At 45.2% G+C, this 26,833-nt stretch overlaps 1 protein-coding gene across 2 annotated transcripts in view; it reads right to left on the reverse strand.

Moving 5' to 3' along the window:
• Positions 1 to 26,833, reverse strand: part of LOC137425632 (plexin-A1) — a 235,555-nt gene that overhangs the window by 98,524 nt on the left and 110,198 nt on the right. For both annotated transcript variants that reach the window (XM_078776907.1, XM_068114238.2), the window contains exon 12: positions 8,866 to 9,056. In XM_078776907.1, coding sequence (XP_078633033.1) covers positions 8,866 to 9,056 — 191 coding nt within the window. The remainder of the gene's footprint in view (positions 1 to 8,865; positions 9,057 to 26,833) is intronic.

Here is a 26,833-nt window from a genome sequence, read left to right on the forward strand (position 1 = left end):
TCGCAGGACCCGGAAGGGCCCGTCATACGGCGGCCGGAGTGGCCCCCGGTGCGCGTCATGACGCACAAAGACGTACTCCGCTGTGCGAAGCGCCGGGGGGACGTAGGACTGGGGGCCACAGTGGCGGGACGTCGGCACGGGGGCAAATCGTCGGGCTGCCTCCCGGAGGTCCGAGCGCTGGCGAGCGGCGGACCAGGGACTGGTAGCGTCGGGCACGAATTCGCCCGGGACGCGGAGCGGCTGGCCGTAGACGAGCTCGGCGGCGGACGCCTGGAGGTCTTCCTTGGGGGCCGTGCGAAGGCCCAAAAGGACCCACGGCAGCCGGTCGGCCCAACCGTCGTCCTGAAGGCCGGCCATGAGTGCGGCCTTCATGGAGCGGTGAAACCGCTCGCACAACCCGTTGGCTTGGGGGTGGTAGGCCGTGGTGCGGTGCAGCGTGACCCCCAACGAACGGGCGACCGCGCCCCAAAGCTCAGACGTGAACTGTGGGCCGCGGTCGGACGAGATGTCCGCTGGTGCGCCGAAGCGCGCGACCCAGGTGGCGATGAACGCCTGCGCCACGTCGGCGGTGGTGGTGGAGGTGAGGGGCACGGCCTCCGGCCACCTGGTGGTCCTGTCCACCATGGTGAGCAGGTGGGTGAACCCCCGCGAGGGGGGCAGGGGACCCACCAGGTCCACGTGGACGTGGTCGAAACGCCGTTCAGGCACGGCGAAAGGTGCCAGCGGGGCCTGGGTGTGGCGGTGGACCTTGACCCGCTGGCAGGCCGTGCAGGCGTTGGCCCAGTCGCGGATGTTTCGTCGAAGGCCGTGCCAGACGAAACGCGCCGACACCAGCTTCTGAGAAGCTTTCCGGCCCGGGTGAGAAAGGCCGTGGATGGAGGCGAAGATGCGGCGCTGCCAGGAAACGGGCACGATGGGGCGAGGCTGGCCCTGGGAGACGTCGCAGAGCAGGACGGTGCCCGCGAAGGGAATGTCGGCCAGGCGGAGGCCCGTGTCCGCCGCACGGAGTGCCTGCACCGAGGCGTCGGTGGTCTGGTCGGCCGCCATGAGCGCGAAGTCCACGCCGAGGTGGACCGCGTTCGCGCTGGCCCGAGGAAGACAGTCGGCCACGGCGTTGTCTTTGCCGGCGACGTGCCGGATGTCCGTGGTGAACTCTGACACGGCGGAGAGGTGGCGCTGCTGGCGGGCCGACCACGGCTCCGTGACCTTAGCCATTGCGTAGACCAACGGCTTGTGGTCGACGAAAGCCGTGAACGGGCGGCCCTCCAGGAGGTGTCGGAAATGGCGAACGGCCAGGAATAGCCCGAGCAGCTCGCGGTCGAACGTGCTGTAGTTTAACTCGTTCGGCCGGAGTTGCCGGCTGAAAAAAGCGAGTGGCTGCCAAACCCCGTCCACCCATTGCTCATGGACGGCGCCCACCGCGTAGTTGGAGGCATCCGTAGTGAGGGCGATGGGCGCGTTGAGCACCGGGTGAGCCAGCAGCGTTGCGTCGGCGAGGGCCCGTTTGGCGCTGGCGAAGGCCGCGTCCATGGCCGTGGACCAAACAATGTCATGCTTGGCCGGCTTGCCCTGGAGGGCCTCGTAAAGGGGCCGCATGAGCTGAGCAGCGCGGGGCACGAATCGGTGATAAAAATTCACCATGCCGAGGAACTCTTGGAGGGCCTTGATGGAACGGGGACGCAGGAACGTGGTGATGGCCTCGACCTTGGTCGGCAGCGGCACAGCCCCGGTCTTGGTGATGCGGTGGCCCAAAAAGTCAACGGTCGTCGCGCCGAAGTGGCATTTGACCGGGTTGACAATTAAGCCGTGCTCGCTGAGGCGACCGAACAGTGTTCGGAGGTGGAGGAGGTGCTCGGCGCGGGACGTGCTGGCGATGAGGATATCGTCCAGATAGACGAAAAGAAACGGCAGGTCACGCAGCATGCCGTCCATCAAGCGCTGGAACGCCTGGGCCGCGTTCTTGAGGCCAAACGGCATCCGCAAAAATTCGAACAGGCCGAACGGCGTGATGACGGCCGTCTTCGGGACGTCGGCCGCCCGGACAGGTACCTGGTGGTAGCCCCGTATCAGGTCAATTTTCGAAAAGATGACCCGTCCCGCCAAACGGGCGGAAAAGTCCTGAATATGCAGGATCGGGTACCTGTCGGGGGTGGTAGCGTCGTTGAGACGGCGGTAATCACCACACGGGCGCCATCCACCCCCCGGCTTTGGCACGATGTGCAGTGGCGAGGCCCACGCGCTATCGGAGCGCCGCACGATGCCGAGATGCTCCAACGCGTCAAACTCGGCCTTCGCCACGGCGAGCTTGGCCGGGTCGAGGCGGCGGGCCCTGGCATAGACCGGCGGGCCCGTAGTGGGTATGTGGTGCTCGATCCCGTGCCGCACCACGACGGCCGAAAACGTCGGCCGCGTGAGGGCCGGGAATTCCGCGAGCAGGCGAGCGAACTCGTTCGCTGCCGGGAGGGCGCACGCCAGTTCGGTCGGCGCGGAGCTGCTCATTGTGCACGCCAGGGAGCTGAAGGTCTCGGCGTGGACAAGGCGACGTCGTTTGACGTCGACCAGCAGCCCGTGCACGCAGAGGAAGTCGGCGCCCAGCAAAGCCACGGGGACGCTGGCGGTAACAAAAGTCCATTGAAAAGGCTAGCTGCCGAAGCAGAGGGTGACAACGCTTGGGCCGAAAGTGCGTATGGCCGAGCCATTAGCAGCGACCAAAGAGGGGCCGCAAACGGCGTCCCGCCTGTCCTGCTCGGAGGCGGGTATGACGCTCAGTTGGGCGCCGGTGTCACACAGGAAACGCCGCCCAGATGCTTTGTCCCGAATAAAAAGCAAGTTGCCCGAGTGGCCGGCGCTCATGGCTGGGAATGAACGCCGGCCCGGCCGTTTCCCGACCTGCCGAAAGTGCACGGGGGCCGGCACGTCCGAGCCTTGTGTCCGAACCTGGCGTGGTAATAACACCATGCCCGGTCAGGTGGAGGCCCCGGCCGTCGTGTCGGAAGCGGGCGGTGCGGCATGGCGGCCGCCAGTTGCACCGGCATTTCGGCCTCCAACCGCGCAGGGCGCTCGGGCGTTGTGGGCGTCGCCTCGGATGGCGGCGGGCTCCAGGTAACCACGCCGATGTGCTGGCCCGCCGAGGAGATCTTATCGGCTTCCCTGGCGAGGGCACGGGAATCCGTGATCAACGTGCCAGCCAGGGCGAGGCGTACCGGGTGAGGCAGCTGGCGAAGGAACAGCTCGCGGAACAGAAAATCCGGAGAGTGCTCACCGAGCAACGAGAGCATATAGTCCATGCGCTCGGACGGGCGCGTGTCGCCGAGCTCGGGCAGAGCGAGCAGGCTCTGTGCGCGTGCTGCCGGTGAGAGGGCGAAAGCGTCGAGGAGGAGTGTCTTCAGCGCGTCGTATTTGTCAGCAGCCGGCGGGTGCTCGAGGAGGCTCAAGGCGCGGGCCGCGGTGGCGGAACCGAGCGCCGCCACAACATGGTGGAAGCGGGTGTCGTCCGCGGTGATGCCTCGCAGGGCGAACTGAGAGTCCGCCTGAGCGAACCAAACAGCCGCGTGAGCCTCCCAGAAGGTAGGCAGTTTAAGCGTCACTGCCGTATCCATGTCGGTAGGTCACCAATGAAGGAACTGCGCTCCAACGCGAGTCGAAAGAATTGACGTGACCAAAGACGGAATTCGTCCGAGTTGCTTTATTGAAACAAAACAGCTCAGGTATTCTCACACGCCCGTTTATCGGGCAGCAATATATATACACATTTATGTCGGGAAGTTTGCCCGGCAAAAGCTATACCGGGCATGCCCGGGTGTCAAGGGCGAGCCTTGGAAAGGCGAGTCTGGACCTGCCCGGGCGTGTTTGGCTGCGGCCTGGCAAGTCGAGGCTGGGCGTGCCCGGGCGCTCTGGACGAGCACTGGAAAGGCGAGAGCGGGCATGCCCGGACGCTCTGGGCGAGCCCTGGAAAGGCGATAGCGGGCATGCCCGGACGCTCTGGGCGAGCCCTGAAAAGGCGATAGCGGGCATGCCCGGACGCTCTGGGCGAGCCCTGGAAAGGCGAGAGCGGGCATGCCCGGGAAAGACGAGACCGGGCGTGCCCGGGAGGTTCGGGCGTGCCCGGGAACAGTGAGTCCGGGCATGCCCGGGAGAGGCGCGTCTGGCCATGTTCTGGCCGGTGCAAGGCGATTGTGTGCATCCAGCGGTAACCGCTACATCAGCCTAAATAAATGGAAAAATATTGCTATGTGCCCATAACACTGGGTATAAAACGCACGCTGAAGACCTGCTTGTAGACCAAGAGCAAAGAGCTGTTGCAGGCCCAAAGACAGCGAGACAAAGACAACGACATCATACATCTTCACTTCAACAGAATAACAGTCGTGGAGAGTTGTCGGTTCTCGAACGTACCAACCAGACACAGCTGATAGGTTCCAAACAAGGTGCACCTGAGACCCCTAAACACCAGCTGGCATGTTCTCCAGCAATGGTGAAATTTCAGACCAGCTGCCAGAGTGCCACCCTGAGTAAGCTACATTGTACCACTTGCATAAAATATAATTTAATGGTAATTTTTACGTGTGCAAATGAATACAGGACTTAAAAATAAAATTCAAGGCAATTTGTCGATAAAAATACAGTTAATCGGAGGACAAACCACACATTTTGCTAACCGCTTGACAACTCAAGCCTCGGAAGCGCTAGCACGAGACATACCAGCAGTACAAACACAACGGATGGCCTAATTTAAGAAAATCTATATAAAAATAAGTACAGTCAATAATTGAAAAAAATAAACGAAGAAATTCAGGAGAAAAAAATGTTGCGGAAAATATAATGTAGCGTATGGTCTCGGCTGGAGATGATAAAACGCTTTTTAAATTATGCAAAGTTATTTGAACAATTGTTAATCCGCATGCATGAAACAAAAAGGTGGGTTAAGCATTTGGTTCACTTTGTCTGTCTGTCGGTCTGTGTGTCTACAAACGTCAAATTAAGATCAAGGAACAACTTAATTTCACTTGGATGTTATATTTTGAACAGGAATCGGAAACCGAACATGTAGATTAGCAGTAGTTTGGCTTTGAATTTGGCCCGATCGCACATGCACAGAGAGCGTTTTTTTTACGGTCCCCGTAGGGCAATGCTGTCGAGAACAGTGTTTGTCTGTCTGTCCGTATGTCCCCACAAACGTACACCAATCAGAGCTGAGGATCTGGTCACATGACAGGAAGATGTGTTTTGTAACTGTTACAGTTGCATATTTTACTTAAAGAAAATATAATAACCTTCTGTGGAACGTTTTGGCGTCCCAGCAGGTGTCGTAAGGTAGGTAGGAGGTGTCAGAAATTCCTCAATTACAATTATGATTTTGAAATACGATCCACACAGACCTTGCTCCTGAATCCGGAAGTGAACAAATGATGACAGTTCGCTGGTTTCAAAATATCTCAATACAATCGTCATTTAACATTTTATTTTGATATAATAATACCAAAGTATTAATTTGTGATTGAAATGATGAATGATGCTGTTTGGATTGAAAATATAGAGATATTCAGTTTAAGCAGAATGAGGAAATGACGTAAGGTTTCCATCCGTGACATTCATGAATTCCCCATTTGCAGTTTCACCATTGACTGGATATAACAACATTCGGATTGTGTACGTTTTTTGTTCAAGTCCTTCACGAACCTGCTGCCCATACCTAACGTTCAACTGAAGGTGGCACAGGAATGTGGAATTTATTGGTTCATCATTTGCCATTCGCCGTTTTATTAATTTATATTATTACCCAAGTCATTCACGAACTGGCTGTCCATGCCTGAAGACAAAAAAGTTTACTACTTACATTATTTGTTAACTGGTATCTTCACCCAGGTCATACTATCCTCTTCAACTAAAGCAACAAAATTAAAAATCATTCCAAACAGGAAAGTTTCTGTTTTAAGGATGTCATAAAGGACACCAACAACAGGCACGAAGAACTGATGTAACATGTTAGGATCTGGTCACATGACAGTGTCGGGTGATGGTCACATCGGGTGATGTAAAAGACACTATCAACAGCGGTAAACTTCTGAAAATCTCTTTCTACAAAACTGTAGAACACAAATCGCCCTTTTGCCACTTTCAAAACTCTTTAGTTTTGCAGTATTTGGACAACAGCATTTTACATGATCTCGACCAATCAAATATGCCGCTCACAGGTCCCGCCCACCTACTTTTTTTTTTTTCAAGAGTGCACGGGGTAAGGAGTTCTATGTACTCTCTAGTTCGTTTCAGTCATATCTCTAATGATTACCAAAACTGCCCAAGTTTGATGGATTGGATTTGCGATTAAAGATCAACTTTTCTCTGAATGCTACTTTCATTTACTTTGATGTAGCAGGAAGAGTGTATGACAGAATGGTTAAGGGCTTTGCAGCGATGACTGAATGAATGAATGATCGTTTTAAGGCCATTTTCCCCGCCAGAGCGGGGGTTAGCCTTGCAGGCCCCACGACAATCATGGTTCCCTGTTTGAGGCAATGTTTTTATGGCCGGATGCCCTTCCTGACGCCAACCCTTGGTCACGCTCTTACGATGTGCAGGGATACGGTGTACCTATTCTAAATCGGGGTACACACCGTGATCATTCATTCCAGCAAGCTGGTACTCAATTTGCCAACCTCGGAAGGATGGCAGGTTGAGTCAACACCCCTGGCGTTAATTCAGCGATCGACCGGGATTCGAACCCAGGATCCTACGATCCCAAGCCAGCACCCTAACCGCTAAGCCAACACCAGGCTATGATATATGCAGTGATGACTAACGATAACAATAAATGTTAAAGAAAGGATTGCACTGGATAGTTTTTCTTGCAAAATTGCCAAAAAAAAGAGATTCAAAAATTTAGATTTTTACCAGGGTGCCGGCAATAACTCACCTGCACGACCTCACTCATTCATCCTCACTTCATCCTCACCTCATCCTCACCTCACTCATTCATCTGAGGGACAACACAGGTTGTGATGTAACGGCCTGCCTATGAAGCACCAATCCAACGGTTTTTAGTTGGGTCAGGGATTAAACCCATGCCGGACAGCTCAAAGGCAAGTGAGCAACTTCCACACCATCCTGCCGGATCTTTCACAATGAGATATCTAAATGCACTTGACAGGAAACAGATTAAGAATAAAAAAAAGTCGAAAGAAATTAGATGGTCTTAAAAGGTGAGTTTTGAATTTATATTTATCTTCCAATTTGAGTTGGATAACCTGGTGTTGGGCTAGCGGCTAGGGTGTCAGCTTAGGATCCTAGGATCCTGGGTTCGAATCCCGGTCGATCGCTGAAGTAACGCCAGGGGGGTTGACTCAGCCTGTCATCCTTCCGAGGTCGGCTAATTGAGGACCAGTTCACTGGTAATTCCCTGTTTGTCGTTAAAGGCGGCAAAAAGGGTTGGCGTCAGGAAGGGCATCCGGCCGTAAAACATTGCTTCAAAAAGGGGACCGAAAAACAACAACAACCACGGTTCCCGAAAAAGGCCAACCCCCGCTTGCGGGGAAAAATGGCCTCTAAAGGTGGTTCTTTTTATATATTTTTTCCAATTTGAGTTGGAAGATGTAGATTGAATTTCCTTTGAAAGAGAATTGTAGAGCATGGAAGGACTTGTAAGCCAATAAATAATGATCACCAAGTTTGCAACAGCATGAGAGCATGGTCAGCGGGTACAGGATGGAGGGGCACATTGAACATGGAGGGGCATGGATATAGATAAGAGTGGCAATTTCTGTAGGAGAAAGATCATCAAATGCTTTTTGCATTAGAAGTAGCATTTTGAAATTGATCCATTGGCAATTGGAAAGCAAGTAAGGTTGAACAAAAATCCGACGTATACATTTCATCTTGTTAAGTCTTCCCGAGGACTTCCTCTATCCTGGGTATGATCTACATAAGAGACGTGCTGAAACTTGGACTTATAAAGTAGAGTGTATGGAGTAAACATTCGAAGATCTAGCTAAGCAAATAAATCCGGTCAAAGTTTTTTATATTCCTACTGGTCAAACTGAAAGGGGTCATGTAATGAAATGAAAGTAATGGGGTAATGAAATGAAATTGCGACCAAATTGAAAATTTATCAAATTGATCAAATTGAAAATTTATCAAATTGAAATTGTGGTAAATTTGTTGCGGATCTCGGGTTCGTCGACGTACTAAGGGGGGGTTAAGCCCTGCTCCCCCTCAAACTCCGAGTCCACGAGGCCGCCACCCACACTACACTCGTGGTGGACGGATTGCTAAGCAATTCCATCCGCCGAGCCCGCAGCTACCGTGGAAGGGTTAACGGTCACGACCCGAGTACCTTCGACACACGCAGCTGTGAGGGGTAATGAAAGGGGTAATGTGCTACACACCCTCTGTAGCTTCATCAGAGAAATGATGTTGGACTTTATTTTGGCTGAAAGGGGAGGGCAAATTGGGGCGGAAGAACAAAATGGCATCAGTGGGAGAATGATGGAAGGAGGAAATGTACCAAGGCACTAAGATAAATGATAGATCATGAGAGATTAAGAGGACACAGGCGCAAGAGGATAAATATGGTTGATTACCTGTGGGAGTATACAGTGCTATGACCGAACAATGCATTGAGTCAATATTTGAGTTTTTTTTGTTTTTTTTTGTATACAAGATCGAGGCTCGTGGAAGAGCTAACATTAATCACAAAAAAACAAACGGACACATAAAACATATAATATAAGGAGTGGGAGACAAGATGGGGAGAGAGAGCAGAGCACACAAGTACAACAGTGGGGAACAGGGACATTGGGAGATCTGAAGATATAACAAAGAAATAAGGTGAATTGTCAAAGACACAAAAGCATTCAGCATGTTCTGTACCTTGTGAATGCGTGGATGCATGCAGCGCTGTCCGCGATGACCAAACTGTATCCAGTTGACCATGGGACTAGGGCAGTGCTGTTGTAGTGAGCACTTGTCTTCCTTATTACACCAACCACAGCGGAACTTTGGCTCAGCTTTCAGGCATTTCCCACAGCTGGTTCGGGTCGCGCCGCATTTATAAAGGTGCACTGGAAAGGAGGCAGGGAACACAGCAAAAAACATGTATAGTACAGTATACAAGTTGGATCACCTGATCAAGATCAGGTTATTTCGACTTCAGCAAAACATCAAGAAGATTGATGTTTAAACCCGCAGCAAAAGTTAACCGGGGAGTGCAACACGGCAATTATGGGCCAAATGGTCTAATTTCCTTGTTTGAGGCCTTATAGGATCGTGCACCAACTACTTACACTTATTGTAGTCCTTTGGAGACTGTGGGAACTTTGTCTATTACTTTCCATTCCACATACAGAATGGGGGAAATTAAATGGAATTGGGTAAAATCCTGACAAACCATTCACCATCAAACGTGGTGCGAAAGTGCCAACCCATAAGCCAAGCTCCGACACTCTCCTCCTGATTGGCCAGAGTGCCATTATTTATTGTTTTAACATCGATTTTATTAAGAATTGCAATTATTTATCGTGTTGATCTTTCCCTCGTGGTCCCCCTGTACTGTCTTTCCCTCGCGGTCCCCCTGTACTGTCTTTCCCTCACGGTCCCCCTGTACTGTCTTTCCCTCACGGTCCCCCTGTACTGTCTTTCCCTCGCGGTCCCCCTGTGCTGTCTTTCCCTCGTGGTCCCCCTGTGCTGCCTTTCCCTCGTGGTCCCCCTGCGCTGTCTTTCCCTCGTGGTCCCCCTGTGCTGTCTTTCCCTCGTGGTCCCCCTGTGCTGTCTTTCCCTCGTGGTCCCCCTGTGCCGTCTTTCCCTCGTGGTCCCCCTGTACTGTCTTTCCCTCGTGGTCCCCCTGTGCTGTCTTTCCCTCGTGGTCCCCCTGTGCTGTCTTTCCCTCATGGTCCCCCTGTGCTGTCTTTCCCTCGCGGTCCCCCTGTACTGTCTTTCCCTCGTGGTCCCCCTGTGCTGTCTTTCCCTCATGGTCCCCCTGTGCTGTCTTTCCCTCGCGGTCCCCCTGTACTGTCTTTCCCCCGTGGTCCCCCTGTGCTGTCTTTCCCTCGTGGTCCCCCTGTGCTGTCTTTTCCTCGCGGTCCCCCTGTGCTGTCTTTCCCTCGTGGTCCCCCTGTGCTGTCTTTCCCTCGTGGTCCCCCTGTGCTGTCTTTCCCTCGTGGTCCCCCTGTGCTGTCTTTCCCTCGTGGTCCCCCTGTGCTGTCTTTCCCTCGTGGTTGTCAGCTCTTTCACGAGCCTCGATTCAGTATACAAAAAAAAAAGAAAAAAAAGCGCATGTTACAATAATGTGAAGAGCAAATTTCTGGACAATTGTCCCAGGGGTATGGAATCTACTATAAATGGATGAGGTGTGTGTGTGTGTGTGTGTGTGTGTGTGTGTGTGTGTGTGTGTGTGTGTGTGTGTGTGTGTGTGTGTGTGTGTGTGTGTGTGTGTGTGTGTGTGTGTGGCATATTTTTTGTGGAGTTCTACTGGAGCTTTCTGATGTGGAATGTGATACACCGAAATGATCATTATGATCTCCTGAGTTGATTAGGCTCATTAACTATAAAGAGTCTGGAAGAATTCCCATGTTTCTAAATATGTGCCATGTTAAGGTGTATAGAGCAGTCCAATAGGTCATGGCATGGCATTCCAAGTACAAAATAAATAACAAAAATAACGAGAACGGCACTCAGTCGAGAACATACCTCTGCCAGGTGAACAGTTTACGTTTTGTATCCGAGTAGACCAGAAAATCACAATACAGAATCACATTTAATCAAAATCATCCGTACACAACTTCTTGAGACATCCTGCTTTGTATCGTTTTTGGCCCGATTACCAATGGTGAAGAATCACTTTTAAAAACTTCTACTAGCCGGATCCGGATCCGAATCTTCACCAAAATCGAATCGATTCTTCCTCGTCACACACACAACCTGTCCACAAAGTTTTGTCCAAATCCGTCCATAACATTTTGAGATATCCAGTTATGTATCGTTTTTGGTCCGATCTCCCAATGGTGAAGAATCACTTAAAAATTATAGTAGCCGGATCCGGATCTTCACCAACATCTAATCATTTCATCCATGTCACATACGCTACATCTCTGCCAAATTTCGTCTGAATCCGACTTCAACTTTTTGAGATATCTTGTTGACAAACAAACGGACAAACGGACAAACACACAAACCGACAGACAGACAGGGGTGAAAACATAACCTCCATCCACCTTTGGTGGCGGAGGTAATGATAACATTGTAGCAAAGCATTTATTAATTAATACTGGAGCTTCCTGATGTGGAATGTGATACACCAAAACTATTATAATGATATCCTGACTTGATAATTAACTACATATAATCCAGAGGAATTCCCATGTTTTAAACATCCGCCTTGTTAAGGTGCATTGAGCAATTTAATAGGTTCTTCCATGCCATGGCATTTTCATTACGAAATAAATAACAAAACCAATGAAAACGTAACAAAGCATACAGTATATGAATTAATACTAACAACACTGACAACAATAATAATATTAGTATAATTTGGTAATAATAATAACGAACGCATTATCCCCGCCCTCCGTCCCCACATATATATATATACATAGAAGGTCATGTTATTATCATCTCTGCGGTATATAGATTGCAGTAGATTGCAGTAGATTCAGGGTTGAACCTCACGAACAACTGAGGTGTGTTCAGTCAACACGATTATTGTAGAGAGCTCGCCAAGTGGCTTAAGCATTCCAACAAGCACTCCATTCAAAATCGATGATAAGGAACGGCTGGCTTGGCAAGCGCTAACTCGCAACTTGGTAACTGAACACACCCGGGGTTTCCTCCCTTTCAGGTTCGTGTTATTTCAGGCAAAGAAAAAAAACCCATTAAGTCAGGGCTCAGCTTAAATTCTCTCATCTGTCTCATTAACATCGAGCCATGTCTGTCCTGTGTTCCAATGTGAATGAATAAGATTAGATAGAGCCATGTCTGTCCCATGTTCCCATGTGAATGAATAAGATTAGATAGAGTCATGTCTGTCCCGTGTTCCAATGTGAATGAATAAGATTAGATAGAGCCGTGTCTGTCCTGTGTTCCAATGTGAATGAATAAGATTAGATAGAGTCATGTCTGTCCCGTGTTCCAATGTGAATGAATAAGATTAGATAGAGCCGTGTCTGTCCTGTGTTCCAATGTGAATGAATAAGATTAGATAGAGTCATGTCTGTCCTGTGTTCCAATGTGAATGAATAAGATTAGATAGAGCCATGTCTGTCCTGTGTTCCCATGTGAATGAATAAGATTAGATAGTCATGTCTGTCCTGTGTTCCCATGTGAATGAATAAGATTAGATAGAGCCATGTCTGTCCTGTGTTCCCATGTGAATGAATAAGATTAGATAGAGTCATGTCTGTCCTGTGTTCCCATGTGAATGAATAAGATTAGATAGAGCCATGGCTGTCCTGTGTTCCCATGTGAATGAATAAGATTAGATAGAGTCATGTCTGTCCTGTGTTCCCATGTGAATGAATAAGATTAGATAGAGCCATGGCTGTCCTGTGTTCCCATGTGAATGAATAAGATTAGATAGAGTCATGTCTGTCCTGTGTTCCCATGTGAATGAATAAGATTAGATAGAGCCATGGCTGTCCTGTGTTCCCATGTGAATTAATAAGATTAGATAGAGCCGTGTCTGTCCTGTGTTCCAATGTGAATGAATAAGATTAGATAGAGTCATGTCTGTCCTGTGTTCCCATGTGAATAAATAAGATTAGATAGAGTCATGTCTGTCCTGTGTTCCAATGTGAATGAATAAGATTAGATAGAGCCATGTCTGTCCTGTGTTCCCATGTGAATGAATAAGATTAGATAGAGTCATGTCTGTCCTGTGTTCCCATGTGAATGAATAAGATTAGATAGAGCCATGGCTGTCCTGTGTTCCCATGTGAATGAATAAGATTAGATAGAGTCATGTCTGTCCTGTGTTCCCATGTGAATGAATAAGATTAGATAGAGCCATGGCTGTCCTGTGTTCCAATGTGAATGAATAAGATTAGATAGAGCCGTGTCTGTCCTGTGTTCCCATGTGAATGAATAAGATTAGATAGAGCCATGGCTGTCCTGTGTTCCCATGTGAATGAATAAGATTAGATAGAGTCATGTCTGTCCTGTGTTCCCATGTGAATGAATAAGATTAGATAGAGTCATGTCTGTCCTGTGTTCCAATGTGAATGAATAAGATTAGATAGAGCCATGTCTGTCCTGTGTTCCCATGTGAATGAATAAGATTAGATAGAGCCGTGTCTGTTCTGTGTTCCAATGTGAATGAATAAGATTAGATAGAGCCATGTCTGTCCTGTGTTCCAATGTGAATGAATAAGATTAGATAGAGCCATGGCTGTCCTGTGTTCCCATGTGAATGAATAAGATTAGATAGAGGCATGTCTGTTGCGTGTTCCCATGTGAATAAATAAGATTAGATAGAGCCATGTCTGTTCCGTGTTCCCATGTGAATGAATAAGATTAGATAGAGTCATGTCTGTTCGGTGTTCCCATGTGAATGAATAAGATTAGATAGAGCCATGTCTGTTCCGTGTTCCCATGTGAATGAATAAGATTAGATAGAGTCATGTCTGTCCCGTGTTTCCATGTGAATGAATAAGATTAGATAGAGGCATGTCTGTTGCGTGTTCCCATGTGAATAAATAAGATTAGATAGAGCCGTGTCTGTTCCGTGTTCCCATGTGAATGAATAAGATTAGATAGAGTCATGTCTGTCCCGTGTTTCCATGTGAATGAATACGATTAGACAGAGTCATGTCTGTCCCGTGTTTCCATATGAATGAATAAGATTAGATAGAGCCGTGTCTGTTCCGTGTTCCCATGTGAATGAATAAGATTAGATAGAGTCATGGCTGTCCCGTGTTTCCATGTGAATGAATACGATTAGACAGAGTCATGTCTGTCCCGTGTTTCCATATGAATGAATAAGATTAGATAGAGCCGTGTCTGTCCCGTGTTCCCATGTGAATGAATAAGATTAGATAGAGTCAAGTCTGTCCTGTGTTCCCATGTGAATGAATAAGAGTAGATAGAGCCATGTCTGTCCTGTGTTCCAATGTGAATGAATAAGATTAGATAGAGCCATGGCTGTCCTGTGTTCCCATGTGAATGAATAAGATTAGATAGAGGCATGTCTGTTGCGTGTTCCCATGTGAATAAATAAGATTAGATAGAGCCATGTCTGTTCCGTGTTCCCATGTGAATGAATAAGATTAGATAGAGTCATGTCTGTTCGGTGTTCCCATGTGAATGAATAAGATTAGATAGAGCCATGTCTGTTCCGTGTTCCCATGTGAATGAATAAGATTAGATAGAGTCATGTCTGTCCCGTGTTTCCATGTGAATGAATAAGATTAGATAGAGGCATGTCTGTTGCGTGTTCCCATGTGAATAAATAAGTTTAGATAGAGCCGTGTCTGTTCCGTGTTCCCATGTGAATGAATAAGATTAGATAGAGTCATGTCTGTCCCGTGTTTCCATGTGAATGAATACGATTGGACAGAGTCATGTCTGTCCCGTGTTTCCATATGAATGAATAAGATTAGATAGAGCCGTGTCTGTTCCGTGTTCCCATGTGAATGAATAAGATTAGATAGAGTCATGGCTGTCCCGTGTTTCCATGTGAATGAATACGATTAGACAGAGTCATGTCTGTCCCGTGTTTCCATATGAATAAATAAGATTAGATAGAGCCGTGTCTGTTCCGTGTTCCCATGTGAATGAATAAGATTAGATAGAGCCGTGTCTGTCCCGTGTTTCCATGTGAATGAATAAGATTAGATAGAGTCATGTCTGTCCCGTGTTTCTATGTGAATGAATAAGATTAGATAGAGCCGTGTCTGTCCTGTGTTCCCATGTGAATGAATAAGATTAGATAGAGCCATGGCTGTCCTGTGTTCCAATGTGAATGAATAAGATTAGATAGAGCCATGGCTGTCCTGTGTTCCCATGTGAATGAATAAGATTAGATAGAGTCATGTCTGTCCTGTGTTCCCATGTGAATGAATAAGATTAGATAGAGTCATGTCTGTCCTGTGTTCCAATGTGAATGAATAAGATTAGATAGAGCCATGGCTGTCCTGTGTTCCCATGTGAATGAATAAGATTAGATAGAGGCATGTCTGTTGCGTGTTCCCATGTGAATAAATAAGATTAGATAGAGCCATGTCTGTTCCGTGTTCCCATGTGAATGAATAAGATTAGATAGAGTCATGTCTGTTCGGTGTTCCCATGTGAATGAATAAGATTAGATAGAGCCGTGTCTGTCCTGTGTTCCCATGTGAATGAATAAGATTAGATAGAGCCGTGTCTGTCCTGTGTTCCAATGTGAATGAATAAGATTATATAGAGCCATGGCTGTCCTGTGTTCCAATGTGAATGAATAAGATTAGATAGAGCCGTGTCTGTCCTGTGTTCCCATGTGAATGAATAAGATTAGATAGAGCCATGGCTGTCCTGTGTTCCAATGTGAATGAATAACATTAGATAGAGCCATGGCTGTCCTGTGTTCCCATGTGAATGAATAAGATTAGATAGAGTCAAGTCTGTCCTGTGTTCCCATGTGAATGAATAAGATTAGATAGAGTCATGTCTGTCCTGTGTTCCAATGTGAATGAATAAGATTAGATAGAGCCATGGCTGTCCTGTGTTCCCATGTGAATGAATAAGATTAGATAGAGGCATGTCTGTTGCGTGTTCCCATGTGAATAAATAAGATTAGATAGAGCCGTGTCTGTTCCGTGTTCCCATGTGAATGAATAAGATTAGATAGAGTCATGGCTGTCCCGTGTTTCCATGTGAATGAATACGATTAGACAGAGTCATGTCTGTCCCGTGTTTCCATATGAATGAATAAGATTAGATAGAGCCGTGTCTGTTCCGTGTTCCCATGTGAATGAATAAGATTAGATAGAGCCGTGTCTGTCCCGTGTTTCCATGTGAATGAATAAGATTAGATAGAGTCATGTCTGTCCCGTGTTTCTATGTGAATGAATAAGATTAGATAGAGCCGTGTCTGTCCTGTGTTCCCATGTGAATGAATAAGATTAGATAGAGCCATGGCTGTCCTGTGTTCCAATGTGAATGAATAAGATTAGATAGAGCCATGGCTGTCCTGTGTTCCCATGTGAATGAATAAGATTAGATAGAGTCCTGTCTGTCCTGTGTTCCCATGTGAATGAATAAGATTAGATAGAGTCATGTCTGTCCTGTGTTCCAATGTGAATGAATAAGATTAGATAGAGCCATGGCTGTCCTGTGTTCCCATGTGAATGAATAAGATTAGATAGAGGCATGTCTGTTGCGTGTTCCCATGTGAATAAATAAGATTAGATAGAGCCATGTCTGTTCCGTGTTCCCATGTGAATGAATAAGATTAGATAGAGTCATGTCTGTTCGGTGTTCCCATGTGAATGAATAAGATTAGATAGAGCCATGTCTGTTCCGTGTTCCCATGTGAATGAATAAGTTTAGATAGAGTCATGTCTGTCCCGTGTTTCCATGTGAATGAATAAGATTAGATAGAGGCATGTCTGTTGCGTGTTCCCATGTGAATAAATAAGATTAGATAGAGCCGTGTCTGTTCCGTGTTCCCATGTGAATGAATAAGATTAGATAGAGTCATGTCTGTCCCGTGTTTCCATGTGAATGAATACGATTAGACAGAGTCATGTCTGTCCCGTGTTTCCATATGAATGAATAAGATTAGATAGAGCCGTGTCTGTTCCGTGTTCCCATGTGAATGAATAAGATTAGATAGAGTCATGGCTGTCCCGTGTTTCTATGTGAATGAATACGATTAGACAGAGTCATGTCTGTCCCGTGTTTCCATATGAATGAATAAGATTAGATAGAGCCGTGTCTGTTCCATGTTCCCATGTGAATGAATAAGATTAGATAGAGCCGTGTCTGTCCCGTGTTTCCATGTGAATGAATAAGATTAGATGGAGTCATGTCTGTCCCGTGTTCCCATGTGAATGAATAAGATTAGATAGAGCCGTGTCTGTCCCGTGTTTCCATGTGAATGTATAAGATTACATAGAGCCGTGTCTGTCCCGTGTTTCCATGTGAATGAATAAGATTAGATAGAGCCGTGTCTGTCCCGTGTTTCCATGTGAATGAATAAGATTAGATAGAGCCGTGTCTGTCCCGTGTTCCCATGTGAATGAATAAGATTAGATAGAGTCATGTCTGTCCCGTGTTTCCATGTGAATGAATAAGATTAGATAGAGTCATGTCTGTCCCGTGTTTCCATGTGAATGAATAAGATTAGATGGAGTCATGTCTGTGCCGTGTTCCCATGTGAATGAATAAGATTAGATAGAGCCGTGTCTGTCCCGTGTTTCCATGTGAATGAATAAGATTAGATAGAGCCATGTCTGTACCGTGTTCCCATGTGAATGAATAAGATTAGATAGAGTCATGTCTGTCCCGTGTTTCCATGTGAATGAATAAGTTTAGATAGAGGCATGTCTGTTGCGTGTTCCCATGTGAATAAATAAGATTAGATAGAGCCGTGTCTGTTCCGTGTTCCCATGTGAATGAATAAGATTAGATAGAGTCATGTCTGTCCCTTGTTTCCATGTGAATGAATACGATTAGACAGAGTCATGTCTGTCCCGTGTTTCCATATGAATGAATAAGATTAGATAGAGCCGTGTGTTCCGTGTTCCCATGTGAATGAATAAGATTAGATAGAGTCATGGCTGTCCCGTGTTTCCATGTGAATGAATACGATTAGACAGAGTCATGTCTGTCCCGTGTTTCCATATGAATGAATAAGATTAGATAGAGCCGTGTCTGTTCCGTGTTCCCATGTGAATGAATAAGATTAGATAGAGCCGTGTCTGTCCCGTGTTTCCATGTGAATGAATAAGATTAGATAGAGCCGTGTCTGTCCTGTGTTCCCATGTGAATGAATAAGATTAGATAGAGCCGTGTCTGTCCTGTGTTCCAATGTGAATGAATAAGATTAGATAGAGCCATGGCTGTCCTGTGTTCCAATGTGAATGAATAAGATTAGATAGAGCCGTGTCTGTCCTGTGTTCCCATGTGAATGAATAAGATTAGATAGAGCCATGGCTGTCCTGTGTTCCAATGTGAATGAATAAGATTAGATAGAGCCATGGCTGTCCTGTGTTCCCATGTGAATGAATAAGATTAGATAGAGTCAAGTCTGTCCTGTGTTCCCATGTGAATGAATAAGATTAGATAGAGTCATGTCTGTCCTGTGTTCCAATGTGAATGAATAAGATTCGATAGAGCCATGGCTGTCCTGTGTTCCAATGTGAATGAATAAGATTAGATAGAGCCATGGCTGTCCTGTGTTCCCATGTGAATGAATAAGATTAGATAGAGCCATGGCTGTCCTGTGTTCCAATGTGAATGAATAAGATTAGATAGAGCCGTGTCTGTCCTGTGTTCCCATGTGAATGAATAAGATTAGATAGAGCCATGGCTGTCCTGTGTTCCAATGTGAATGAATAAGATTAGATAGAGCCATGGCTGTCCTGTGTTCCCATGTGAATGAATAAGATTAGATAGAGTCAAGTCTGTCCTGTGTTCCCATGTGAATGAATAAGATTAGATAGAGCCATGTCTGTCCTGTGTTCCAATGTGAATGAATAAGATTAGATAGAGCCATGGCTGTCCTGTGTTCCCATGTGAATGAATAAGATTAGATAGAGGCATGTCTGTTGCGTGTTCCCATGTGAATAAATAAGATTAGATAGAGCCATGTCTGTTCCGTGTTCCCATGTGAATGAATAAGATTAGATAGAGTCATGTCTGTTCGGTGTTCCCATGTGAATGAATAAGATTAGATAGAGCCATGTCTGTTCTGTGTTCCCATGTGAATGAATAAGATTAGATAGAGTCATGGCTGTCCCGTGTTTCCATGTGAATGAATACGATTAGACAGAGTCATGTCTGTCCCGTGTTTCCATATGAATGAATAAGATTAGATAGAGCCGTGTCTGTTCCGTGTTCCCATGTGAATGAATAAGATTAGATAGAGCCGTGTCTGTCCCGTGTTTCCATGTGAATGAATAAGATTAGATAGAGTCATGTCTGTCCCGTGTTTCTATGTGAATGAATAAGATTAGATAGAGCCGTGTCTGTCCTGTGTTCCCATGTGAATGAATAAGATTAGATAGAGCCATGGCTGTCCTGTGTTCCAATGTGAATGAATAAGATTAGATAGAGCCATGGCTGTCCTGTGTTCCCATGTGAATGAATAAGATTAGATAGAGTCCTGTCTGTCCTGTGTTCCCATGTGAATGAATAAGATTAGATAGAGTCATGTCTGTCCTGTGTTCCAATGTGAATGAATAAGATTAGATAGAGCCATGGCTGTCCTGTGTTCCCATGTGAATGAATAAGATTAGATAGAGGCATGTCTGTTGCGTGTTCCCATGTGAATAAATAAGATTAGATAGAGCCATGTCTGTTCCGTGTTCCCATGTGAATGAATAAGATTAGATAGAGTCATGTCTGTCCTGTGTTCCCATGTGAATGAATAAGATTAGATAGAGTCATGTCTGTCCTGTGTTCCAATGTGAATGAATAAGATTAGATAGAGCCATGTCTGTCCTGTGTTCCCATGTGAATGAATAAGATTAGATAGAGTCATGTCTGTCCTGTGTTCCAATGTGAATGAATAAGATTAGATAGAGCCATGTCTGTCCTGTGTTCCCATGTGAATGAATAAGATTAGATAGAGCCGTGTCTGTTCTGTGTTCCAATGTGAATGAATAAGATTAGATAGAGCCATGTCTGTCCTGTGTTCCAATGTGAATGAATAAGATTAGATAGAGCCATGGCTGTCCTGTGTTCCCATGTGAATGAATAAGATTAGATAGAGGCATGTCTGTTGCGTGTTCCCATGTGAATAAATAAGATTAGATAGAGCCATGTCTGTTCCGTGTTCCCATGTGAATGAATAAGATTAGATAGAGTCATGTCTGTTCGGTGTTCCCATGTGAATGAATAAGATTAGATAGAGCCATGTCTGTTCCGTGTTCCCATGTGAATGAATAAGATTAGATAGAGTCATGTCTGTCCCGTGTTTCCATGTGAATGAATAAGATTAGATAGAGGCATGTCTGTTGCGTGTTCCCATGTGAATAAATAAGATTAGATAGAGCCGTGTCTGTTCCGTGTTCCCATGTGAATGAATAAGATTAGATAGAGTCATGTCTGTCCCGTGTTTCCATGTGAATGAATACGATTAGACAGAGTCATGTCTGTCCCGTGTTTCCATATGAATGAATAAGATTAGATAGAGCCGTGTCTGTTCCGTGTTCCCATGTGAATGAATAAGATTAGATAGAGTCATGGCTGTCCCGTGTTTCCATGTGAATGAATACGATTAGACAGAGTCATGTCTGTCCCGTGTTTCCATATGAATGAATAAGATTAGATAGAGCCGTGTCTGTCCCGTGTTCCCATGTGAATGAATAAGATTAGATAGAGTCAAGTCTGTCCTGTGTTCCCATGTGAATGAATAAGAGTAGATAGAGCCATGTCTGTCCTGTGTTCCAATGTGAATGAATAAGATTAGATAGAGCCATGGCTGTCCTGTGTTCCCATGTGAATGAATAAGATTAGATAGAGGCATGTCTGTTGCGTGTTCCCATGTGAATAAATAAGATTAGATAGAGCCATGTCTGTTCCGTGTTCCCATGTGAATGAATAAGATTAGATAGAGTCATGTCTGTTCGGTGTTCCCATGTGAATGAATAAGATTAGATAGAGCCATGTCTGTTCCGTGTTCCCATGTGAATGAATAAGATTAGATAGAGTCATGTCTGTCCCGTGTTTCCATGTGAATGAATAAGATTAGATAGAGGCATGTCTGTTGCGTGTTCCCATGTGAATAAATAAGTTTAGATAGAGCCGTGTCTGTTCCGTGTTCCCATGTGAATGAATAAGATTAGATAGAGTCATGTCTGTCCCGTGTTTCCATGTGAATGAATACGATTGGACAGAGTCATGTCTGTCCCGTGTTTCCATATGAATGAATAAGATTAGATAGAGCCGTGTCTGTTCCGTGTTCCCATGTGAATGAATAAGATTAGATAGAGTCATGGCTGTCCCGTGTTTCCATGTGAATGAATACGATTAGACAGAGTCATGTCTGTCCCGTGTTTCCATATGAATGAATAAGATTAGATAGAGCCGTGTCTGTTCCGTGTTCCCATGTGAATGAATAAGATTAGATAGAGCCGTGTCTGTCCCGTGTTTCCATGTGAATGAATAAGATTAGATAGAGTCATGTCTGTCCCGTGTTTCTATGTGAATGAATAAGATTAGATAGAGCCGTGTCTGTCCTGTGTTCCCATGTGAATGAATAAGATTAGATAGAGCCATGGCTGTCCTGTGTTCCAATGTGAATGAATAAGATTAGATAGAGCCATGGCTGTCCTGTGTTCCCATGTGAATGAATAAGATTAGATAGAGTCATGTCTGTCCTGTGTTCCCATGTGAATGAATAAGATTAGATAGAGTCATGTCTGTCCTGTGTTCCAATGTGAATGAATAAGATTAGATAGAGCCATGGCTGTCCTGTGTTCCCATGTGAATGAATAAGATTAGATAGAGGCATGTCTGTTGCGTGTTCCCATGTGAATAAATAAGATTAGATAGAGCCATGTCTGTTCCGTGTTCCCATGTGAATGAATAAGATTAGATAGAGTCATGTCTGTTCGGTGTTCCCATGTGAATGAATAAGATTAGATAGAGCCGTGTCTGTCCTGTGTTCCCATGTGAATGAATAAGATTAGATAGAGCCGTGTCTGTCCTGTGTTCCAATGTGAATGAATAAGATTATATAGAGCCATGGCTGTCCTGTGTTCCAATGTGAATGAATAAGATTAGATAGAGCCGTGTCTGTCCTGTGTTCCCATGTGAATGAATAAGATTAGATAGAGCCATGGCTGTCCTGTGTTCCAATGTGAATGAATAACATTAGATAGAGCCATGGCTGTCCTGTGTTCCCATGTGAATGAATAAGATTAGATAGAGTCAAGTCTGTCCTGTGTTCCCATGTGAATGAATAAGATTAGATAGAGTCATGTCTGTCCTGTGTTCCAATGTGAATGAATAAGATTAGATAGAGCCATGGCTGTCCTGTGTTCCCATGTGAATGAATAAGATTAGATAGAGGCATGTCTGTTGCGTGTTCCCATGTGAATAAATAAGATTAGATAGAGCCGTGTCTGTTCCGTGTTCCCATGTGAATGAATAAGATTAGATAGAGTCATGGCTGTCCCGTGTTTCCATGTGAATGAATACGATTAGACAGAGTCATGTCTGTCCCGTGTTTCCATATGAATGAATAAGATTAGATAGAGCCGTGTCTGTTCCGTGTTCCCATGTGAATGAATAAGATTAGATAGAGCCGTGTCTGTCCCGTGTTTCCATGTGAATGAATAAGATTAGATAGAGTCATGTCTGTCCCGTGTTTCTATGTGAATGAATAAGATTAGATAGAGCCGTGTCTGTCCTGTGTTCCCATGTGAATGAATAAGATTAGATAGAGCCATGGCTGTCCTGTGTTCCAATGTGAATGAATAAGATTAGATAGAGCCATGGCTGTCCTGTGTTCCCATGTGAATGAATAAGATTAGATAGAGTCCTGTCTGTCCTGTGTTCCCATGTGAATGAATAAGATTAGATAGAGTCATGTCTGTCCTGTGTTCCAATGTGAATGAATAAGATTAGATAGAGCCATGGCTGTCCTGTGTTCCCATGTGAATGAATAAGATTAGATAGAGGCATGTCTGTTGCGTGTTCCCATGTGAATAAATAAGATTAGATAGAGCCATGTCTGTTCCGTGTTCCCATGTGAATGAATAAGATTAGATAGAGTCATGTCTGTTCGGTGTTCCCATGTGAATGAATAAGATTAGATAGAGCCATGTCTGTTCCGTGTTCCCATGTGAATGAATAAGTTTAGATAGAGTCATGTCTGTCCCGTGTTTCCATGTGAATGAATAAGATTAGATAGAGGCATGTCTGTTGCGTGTTCCCATGTGAATAAATAAGATTAGATAGAGCCGTGTCTGTTCCGTGTTCCCATGTGAATGAATAAGATTAGATAGAGTCATGTCTGTCCCGTGTTTCCATGTGAATGAATACGATTAGACAGAGTCATGTCTGTCCCGTGTTTCCATATGAATGAATAAGATTAGATAGAGCCGTGTCTGTTCCGTGTTCCCATGTGAATGAATAAGATTAGATAGAGTCATGGCTGTCCCGTGTTTCTATGTGAATGAATACGATTAGACAGAGTCATGTCTGTCCCGTGTTTCCATATGAATGAATAAGATTAGATAGAGCCGTGTCTGTTCCATGTTCCCATGTGAATGAATAAGATTAGATAGAGCCGTGTCTGTCCCGTGTTTCCATGTGAATGAATAAGATTAGATGGAGTCATGTCTGTCCCGTGTTCCCATGTGAATGAATAAGATTAGATAGAGCCGTGTCTGTCCCGTGTTTCCATGTGAATGTATAAGATTACATAGAGCCGTGTCTGTCCCGTGTTTCCATGTGAATGAATAAGATTAGATAGAGCCGTGTCTGTCCCGTGTTTCCATGTGAATGAATAAGATTAGATAGAGCCGTGTCTGTCCCGTGTTCCCATGTGAATGAATAAGATTAGATAGAGTCATGTCTGTCCCGTGTTTCCATGTGAATGAATAAGATTAGATAGAGTCATGTCTGTCCCGTGTTTCCATGTGAATGAATAAGATTAGATGGAGTCATGTCTGTGCCGTGTTCCCATGTGAATGAATAAGATTAGATAGAGCCGTGTCTGTCCCGTGTTTCCATGTGAATGAATAAGATTAGATAGAGCCATGTCTGTACCGTGTTCCCATGTGAATGAATAAGATTAGATAGAGTCATGTCTGTCCCGTGTTTCCATGTGAATGAATAAGTTTAGATAGAGGCATGTCTGTTGCGTGTTCCCATGTGAATAAATAAGATTAGATAGAGCCGTGTCTGTTCCGTGTTCCCATGTGAATGAATAAGATTAGATAGAGTCATGTCTGTCCCTTGTTTCCATGTGAATGAATACGATTAGACAGAGTCATGTCTGTCCCGTGTTTCCATATGAATGAATAAGATTAGATAGAGCCGTGTGTTCCGTGTTCCCATGTGAATGAATAAGATTAGATAGAGTCATGGCTGTCCCGTGTTTCCATGTGAATGAATACGATTAGACAGAGTCATGTCTGTCCCGTGTTTCCATATGAATGAATAAGATTAGATAGAGCCGTGTCTGTTCCGTGTTCCCATGTGAATGAATAAGATTAGATAGAGCCGTGTCTGTCCCGTGTTTCCATGTGAATGAATAAGATTAGATAGAGCCGTGTCTGTCCTGTGTTCCCATGTGAATGAATAAGATTAGATAGAGCCGTGTCTGTCCTGTGTTCCAATGTGAATGAATAAGATTAGATAGAGCCATGGCTGTCCTGTGTTCCAATGTGAATGAATAAGATTAGATAGAGCCGTGTCTGTCCTGTGTTCCCATGTGAATGAATAAGATTAGATAGAGCCATGGCTGTCCTGTGTTCCAATGTGAATGAATAAGATTAGATAGAGCCATGGCTGTCCTGTGTTCCCATGTGAATGAATAAGATTAGATAGAGTCAAGTCTGTCCTGTGTTCCCATGTGAATGAATAAGATTAGATAGAGTCATGTCTGTCCTGTGTTCCAATGTGAATGAATAAGATTCGATAGAGCCATGGCTGTCCTGTGTTCCAATGTGAATGAATAAGATTAGATAGAGCCATGGCTGTCCTGTGTTCCCATGTGAATGAATAAGATTAGATAGAGCCATGGCTGTCCTGTGTTCCAATGTGAATGAATAAGATTAGATAGAGCCGTGTCTGTCCTGTGTTCCCATGTGAATGAATAAGATTAGATAGAGCCATGGCTGTCCTGTGTTCCAATGTGAATGAATAAGATTAGATAGAGCCATGGCTGTCCTGTGTTCCCATGTGAATGAATAAGATTAGATAGAGTCAAGTCTGTCCTGTGTTCCCATGTGAATGAATAAGATTAGATAGAGCCATGTCTGTCCTGTGTTCCAATGTGAATGAATAAGATTAGATAGAGCCATGGCTGTCCTGTGTTCCCATGTGAATGAATAAGATTAGATAGAGGCATGTCTGTTGCGTGTTCCCATGTGAATAAATAAGATTAGATAGAGCCATGTCTGTTCCGTGTTCCCATGTGAATGAATAAGATTAGATAGAGTCATGTCTGTTCGGTGTTCCCATGTGAATGAATAAGATTAGATAGAGCCATGTCTGTTCTGTGTTCCCATGTGAATGAATAAGATTAGATAGAGTCATGTCTGTCCCGTGTTTCCATGTGAATGAATAAGATTAGATAGAGGCATGTCTGTTGCGTGTTCCCATGTGAATAAATAAGATTAGATAGAGCCGTGTCTGTTCCGTGTTCCCATGTGAATGAATAAGATTAGATAGAGTCATGTCTGTCCCGTGTTTCCATATGAATGAATAAGATTAGATAGAGCCGTGTCTGTTCCGTGTTCCCATGTGAATGAATAAGATTAGATAGAGCCGTGTCTGTCCCGTGTTTCCATGTGAATGAATAAGATTAGATAGAGTCATGTCTGTCCCGTGTTTCTATGTGAATGAATAAGATTAGATAGAGCCGTGTCTGTCCTGTGTTCCCATGTGAATGAATAAGATTAGATAGAGCCATGGCTGTCCTGTGTTCCAATGTGAATGAATAAGATTAGATAGAGCCATGGCTGTCCTGTGTTCCCATGTGAATGAATAAGATTAGATAGAGTCATGTCTGTCCTGTGTTCCCATGTGAATGAATAAGATTAGATAGAGTCATGTCTGTCCTGTGTTCCAATGTGAATGAATAAGATTAGATAGAGCCATGGCTGTCCTGTGTTCCCATGTGAATGAATAAGATTAGATAGAGGCATGTCTGTTGCGTGTTCCCATGTGAATAAATAAGATTAGATAGAGCCATGTCTGTTCCGTGTTCCCATGTGAATGAATAAGATTAGATAGAGTCATGTCTGTTCGGTGTTCCCATGTGAATGAATAAGATTAGATAGAGCCGTGTCTGTCCTGTGTTCCCATGTGAATGAATAAGATTAGATAGAGCCGTGTCTGTCCTGTGTTCCCATGTGAATGAATAAGATTAGATAGAGCCATGGCTGTCCTGTGTTCCAATGTGAATGAATAACATTAGATAGAGCCATGGCTGTCCTGTGTTCCCATGTGAATGAATAAGATTAGATAGAGTCAAGTCTGTCCTGTGTTCCCATGTGAATGAATAAGATTAGATAGAGTCATGTCTGTCCTGTGTTCCAATGTGAATGAATAAGATTAGATAGAGCCATGGCTGTCCTGTGTTCCCATGTGAATGAATAAGATTAGATAGAGGCATGTCTGTTGCGTGTTCCCATGTGAATAAATAAGATTAGATAGAGCCGTGTCTGTTCCGTGTTCCCATGTGAATGAATAAGATTAGATAGAGTCATGGCTGTCCCGTGTTTCCATGTGAATGAATACGATTAGACAGAGTCATGTCTGTCCCGTGTTTCCATATGAATGAATAAGATTAGATAGAGCCGTGTCTGTTCAGTGTTCCCATGTGAATGAATAAGATTAGATAGAGCCGTGTCTGTCCCGGGTTTCCATGTGAATGAATAAGATTAGATAGAGTCATGTCTGTCCCGTGTTTCTATGTGAATGAATAAGATTAGATAGAGCCGTGTCTGTCCTGTGTTCCCATGTGAAT

Source organism: Myxine glutinosa, chromosome 4 (genome assembly GCF_964187855.1).
Source record: "Myxine glutinosa chromosome 4, kmMyxGlut1.1, whole genome shotgun sequence".
Lineage (NCBI taxonomy): Eukaryota > Metazoa > Chordata > Myxini > Myxiniformes > Myxinidae > Myxine > Myxine glutinosa.